The 6,040-nt window shown below is 35.9% G+C and overlaps 1 protein-coding gene across 36 annotated transcripts in view; it reads left to right on the top strand.

The window, feature by feature from the left end:
• Window positions 1-6,040, top strand: part of CLASP2 (cytoplasmic linker associated protein 2) — a 203,727-nt gene that overhangs the window by 69,592 nt on the left and 128,095 nt on the right. For all 36 annotated transcript variants that reach the window (XM_037736045.1, XM_017521726.2, XM_017521715.2 and 33 more), the window contains one exon: window positions 3,266-3,336. In XM_037736045.1, coding sequence (XP_037591973.1) covers window positions 3,266-3,336 — 71 coding nt within the window. The remainder of the gene's footprint in view (window positions 1-3,265; window positions 3,337-6,040) is intronic.

Below are 6,040 nucleotides of genomic sequence, written 5' to 3'. Positions count from 1 at the left end.
AAGAATAAAATCTTTATGTTCCTTTTAAAAAGTATACATATACATTTTATTTCATTGATGTCATTTTGTCCCTTACCCATTGAATTAAATTTAACAAAGATATTTTTATTTTTAGCAATTGTAATTAACTGGTTTTTTTTTACTGCTTTTATTTCTGACCCATTGTTTATTGGTATACTCTCACTTCCTTTTTAAAAATTGATTCTGGGTCATTCTTGTTTTGCTTTAGTGTTTTCTCACTTTTCAATATATATGTGTTTATCTTTTGAATTGACTCTTCCTTGCCAGTTCAAAATATGTGAACTGAAAATTTGACTGTTGAACTTCAGGTTCACTTTCCTTTTCTTTCACAATTGCTTTTTGTTGATGGTGGTGTTGAGATGCAGTCTTGCACTGTCATGCAGGCTGGAATTCAGTGACGCCATTTCCCCTCACTGCAATCTCTGCCTCCCAGGTTCAAGCTGTTCTTCTGCCTCAGTCTCTCAAGTAGCTGGGATTTCAGGCACCTGTCACCACGCCTGGCTACTTTTTGTATTTTGAGTAGAGGTGAGGTTTCACTATGTTGGTCAGATTGGTCTTGAACTTCTGACCTCCTGGCTCATGCTGCACGCCTTTAATCCCAGCACTTTGGGAAGGTGAGGCAGTCCTCCTGCTTCGGCCTTCCAAAGTGCTGGGATTATAGGCATGAGCCATCACATCTGGCCTGTTTTCTTAACTTTTTATTGTTGTCTCTAAAAATGAGACTATTTGATTATTTTATAGCAAAACCACCACCACCACCACCAACAACCAACCTTTAGGAAGTTTTATAAGTAGTCCCTTTGTGTGAAGAGTTTCTTCACAGCAGGTCTAGGAGTTAATTGTCTTTTACTAATACTATTCTTAAACAGTAGACAAGGATTTTTGACTGAAATGGGTGTATCTTAAATTTATGTTAGTTTTTATGAATCTTTTCTTTATTTAGTACTTCTGTCTTATTTGCTCAGATCTTTTCCTGTTCTTACTTTTGTTACACAAATTCTGAAATCCTCGATGTCATTTATCATTTTTTGAGTAACTTTTTGTCTCTTTGTCTTACATCTGTGTGTATTCTCAGGAAAAATTTCTTTAAATTCTACTTGTTTGAAAGTACCCATTTTGTGATTCTCAAGCTTTACTCTTTATGCTTTGTTTTCAAATTGCTCATTTTTCACGAACTTTTTTATGTTATTATACTAGCCTGTCATCTCACCAATAATACAATGAGTTTTAAATGTTACCTACAGTTTTTCTTTGTTTTATTTCCTAAGGGTCTGCTTCCTTAGATTGCTCTACTTAATTTCTAATTCTCTATTTAATTTTTTCCCCATTGTCAGCTTGTATTAATAAAGTGTAAATCTTTCTGACTTAGTGTTTGATTAAATGCTTTTTCAGTAATTGAGGTAATTTTTTACTTTCCTTTGGTACAGTTCCCCCTGAATATGATGTAGCAATCGTTAGGTCAGTTTATCTCCCCGTCCTTGCCACTGTCGTAGATGTGGTTAACCCAGCATTAGGATTTTTGGGAGGTTAGAAAAGAAAGAGGAGGAGTGTGGTAAGTAAGACCTCCTTTATAGCTGTGTCTAGGGGATCTCCATGGGCTTTACCCCCACAGTAATGTTTGGGAAATGGGCTCTTGTGGATACTGTTGGGAGCAGGTCCACAGAGTCCTTCCATGCTGAATTGAACAGTTGACTAACAGGCATGTCAGCACACTTTCTTGCATTATTCTCATCTTCAACAGCTTCAAGTCTGTAAATGGTTTCTCTCTGTAGTAGCTGAAAAAAGGTTTTTCCTTTTATTTTGGTTGAGGTAGCTGTGGCAAACACTGTTGTGCCATATCCTTCAATGAAAAACTTACTTCTCCAATGACAGGAGAACTGTTAGTAGACAGCCTTTAGCTGCCAGTCTCTTAAAGGATTATTTCAGCTAGAGAGCTGCCTTTCCCAAGGGCTTGCCCTTCCCAGTATTACCCATAGCCAATGGCTGATGGATGTGGAAGTGTAAAGGTTTGGCCATGTAGGACCAATTCAAGAGTTTTCCGTGGGAGCATTTCAGTTCTAGAGCTTTCTAATGGCTTTGGGCAAAGATAACTTTGGGTTGCATCAAAGTTCCATTTCTTCCTCTGCTCACTCCACTTCTGCTTCCTTCTTCTCACTTCCACAGGTGCTAATCCCAAGGGCACTTACAAAAAATTAATATATAATAGATGTACATATTTTGGGAGTACATGTGATATTTTAATGCATTCATATGTTTAAAGGTCAAATTAGGGTAATTAGGAATTCATTACCTTAAATACTTTTCTTTATACTGATTATTCCCTTTTAGCTATTTTGAATGTACAATAGATTGTTGTTAACCATAGTCACCCTACTGATCTATTGAACACTATATCTTATTTGTTCTAACTCTATACCTATTAACCTCTTTTCATCCTGCACTCCCCACTGTTCCTTCTAGCCTCTGATCATGACTAGCCTACTTTCTATCTTCATGAGGTCCACCTTTGTTTATCTCCCCAATGAGTGAGAACATGTGATATTTGTCTTTCAAGGGCATTTCCTAACAAATATCCTGCATGCTAAACTCCATCTCATAGCCTGCTTCCTAGAAAACCCAGCCTGTACCATTAGCTCAGAAGGAATACAGGAAATTTAAGGAATTAAATATATGCTTATGTTAATGTCTATTATAAACTTTTTAGTGTTTGTTTCACTAAAGAAGAGCATAATAATTACTAATAGAAATCAGAAGATTATGTGTATTGAACTTCTACTTGAATTCTAGAGAGATATGATTCAGCCAGAATAAAGTGAAAGTTCTATTAAAATCACCATTTCATAGTCCATTCCCAGAAGTTAGGGATATAGATTCACTTAACTACCTGCTTTGATGACATTGTAATTACAATTTTTTACCAGCAATAGCCATGATACTTCAGAAAATTTGGCTGCCTTAGTACTCCCTCTCCCCCAAAACTATATTGTCCAACACTTCTTTGAAGTTACACAGTTAACTTTTCTTTGTTATGTAATATTACATCCACACCTGTCCTTTTGAAACTGTATCATCATTACTGTTACTTTAATTCGGGAAAACTTTTCAAGACTGATCTTGATTTCTTTCTTTTCTGGTCTTTTTGTCTTCTTGCAACATAACTAAATACTTGAATGTAAGGCAAATAGAAGAAAGGACTGCGTGAAGTGCGTAGTATTTTCAACCTTTTCTAAAACATCTTTTTCAGCATACTCATGTACCCAGACTTATACCTTTAATAACAAGCAATTGCACATCAAAATCAGTTCCTGTGAGGAGGTAAGTTTAAATTTTTTAATTATTATTATTATTATTATTTTGATGTAGCTCTCATACTGCATTGTTTAATTCTTGGTCTGGTGCAAGAATTGGTCATTAATTTCTTGCCTTCCAGAAAATCATTAAAAAGTGGTTTTTTAAAAAAATCATATTTCATGTAAGGGAGAAGGGATGAAGTGATTATTATGAGCACCCACTTTTCTCAGTTTTATCTTATTAAGCTTTGGTTTATTTGGGCTGCTGGTTGCCTTGGTTTTCAGAGAACAAGGAGTAAAGAGTCAGGTCTGGGCTAGAGTCCTTCCACTGCCACTGACAATTCTACCTTAGGCAATTATTTAACTGCTGTGAATCTTAGTCCCTGCATAGGTTAGTAGAGCTAATAATGTCAACCCCATAGAACATAAGGATTAAATGAGATACACATTAGTAGAATATAACCTGGTGTTTGGAACAAAGTAAATAGCCCTATCAGGTCTCTCAATTAGTGTCTATCTCTGTCTCTGTGTCTCTCCTGTTTCTACAATTTTTCACATCATACCTGTCAACCTAAATATCAGAGACGCCCTTTGAAAGAAAATGATATTAGTATTTATGGAGGAATGAGCATCGCACTGTTAATATGCGTAAAACAGTAAACTATGTGCATATTCAGGGAGATAAAGAAAAACAAAGGTTTTTAAAGGAAAGATGAGGAGGCTTACATAATTGTTTTGAGATACTTATCCTGGGTTACAAGGATCAGTAAGAAGGGTGAAGCCAAGTTGAGGTTGGACAGGCGATTGCTGGGTAGATGTCCTTGCAAAAGTTTTTTTTTTTTTTTTTTGGTAAGGTTGCAATAGCCTTTGTGGAAGGTTGTGTTTTTTTGGAGTCTTTGGTGATAGCTGTTGTTATCAGTCATTTATGTATGAGAGCGCTCCCTTACTGGCCTTCCTCAGCTCTGTTTGTCTGTCTGTGTCTGTGTGTGTGTGTGTGTGTGTGTTTTAACACAAGTGACTTCATTTTGATTCTGACAACTTTCCACACCACTGTAACCAACAATAAGAAAGACAGGAGAAACAAGATTTGTATACTTGATGTTTATAAAGAATTCTACCTTTTTAAATTACATAAATATATTAAATACTTTGTTAGGAAGAAGCTGAATAAGACATTGTTATTTTAAGTGGTTCAGAGTTTTGATAATTGTTGTTCAGTCATATATCTTGTGTCAGGGGTCAGCAAACAATAGCTTGCAGGTAAAATGTGGCCAACAGTCTGGTTTTGTACAGCCTACATACTAAGGGTGTTTTTTGCATTTTTAAAGGGTGGTTAAAAAAATGCCAGGTTGTGGGGGGAAGAATATGAGACAGAAACTGTATGTGGTCCACAAAGCTTAAAATATTTACTGTCCAACCCTTTACAGAACAGGTTAACCAACCCCTGTCTTAAATTGAGGAAAATAGTAATTGGAGAAATAAGAATGTGACAGAAGACAAAATCAGAAAACATATTATAGAATTGCCTTAAAAATGGGGAGCAATCCTTTAACTATAGGGAGAATGAGTGGAGTACAACCTAAGCAGAAATATAAAGCTATGCCATATGTTGCAGAGCCATCAGATAGTCCTCTGAGGCTAGAACATATGATAAGTGGAAGGCTTCAATGGGAAAAGAGGCTGGTTGAGGGCTGGAGAGTAGCTGAGGTCATAGTGTGGAGGGCTTTGAATGTTATGAGGAGGAATTTTGACATTATTTCATAGATAGTAGGCATCTTTGACAGTTGTAGATTTTTAATGAGGAGGTGATGTCCAAGCCTAGTTTTTACTCCAGCTATGAAAGTGATTGAAAAGAAACAATGAAAAGCATTGTTTAATTAGGTAGGAGCTGTTATAATTCATAGAAAAGAGAGGCAGAGTCTGGACTAGAACTGTGTTGAACTGTGTTGATAATTGATTGAAGGTGGTTTTATTTAATTAACAAATTCAAAAATATTTCGTGTGTAGAAATGGACTTGATAATTGGATATAGATGAGGAGGGTGGTGTCAAGTGCTTCATACTGTGAGCTCTGGAGTCAGAATGCTAGGGTTTAGGTCCTAGCTCTATCGCTTTGAGCAAGTTAATTTAACCTCTCCATTTCTCATTTCCTAATCTGTAATTCATGAGCTATAAGAGAAGATTTGAAAGGGTAGGAATTAATTCATTGTTTTCTATGTAGTGTTTGAGTTGGCATTCACTGCCTATGTGGAGATATCCATAAACTAGTTTGAACTTTGATTTAACTGCTGAAGTGACAGACCAATGCTGGAGATGTAGGACTGGATGTGATAATTATTATCTCATAGGCAGAACTAAGGGTACAGATGATGTTGCCCCAGTAGAAAGACCATAAAAAGATAAGTGGGCTAATATTGGCACCAACCAGGTGAGCATCTGTTTAAAGGAAAGTGGAGGGAAAAATGTTAATAAAAGAAGAAATACAGAACAGAGCTCTGTCATCAAATACCAAGGAAGGAGAGGAGCTCAAGTATGACACAGTTGAAGAAACTGAGAAATAGAGGACTTAGGAGAAAATGTACACAAACTTTATGTAAAGTCATATATATACATATTTAAGGAAACAGTATAAAAATGAAAGATCCAGATTGCTGTGCCTTTCTTAATCACCACTGTATATCTTCAATGTGTATAGATATTTAATAAATATTTTTAAATTAATAAGTGAAA

The sequence above is a fragment of the Cebus imitator genome, unplaced genomic scaffold, assembly GCF_001604975.1.
Source record: "Cebus imitator isolate Cc_AM_T3 unplaced genomic scaffold, Cebus_imitator-1.0 Scaffold21, whole genome shotgun sequence".
In the NCBI taxonomy this organism is placed as follows: Eukaryota; Metazoa; Chordata; class Mammalia; order Primates; family Cebidae; genus Cebus; species Cebus imitator.
The sequence above is the reverse complement of the archived record's forward strand: the minus strand, read 5'-3'. Positions and strand labels throughout refer to the sequence as shown.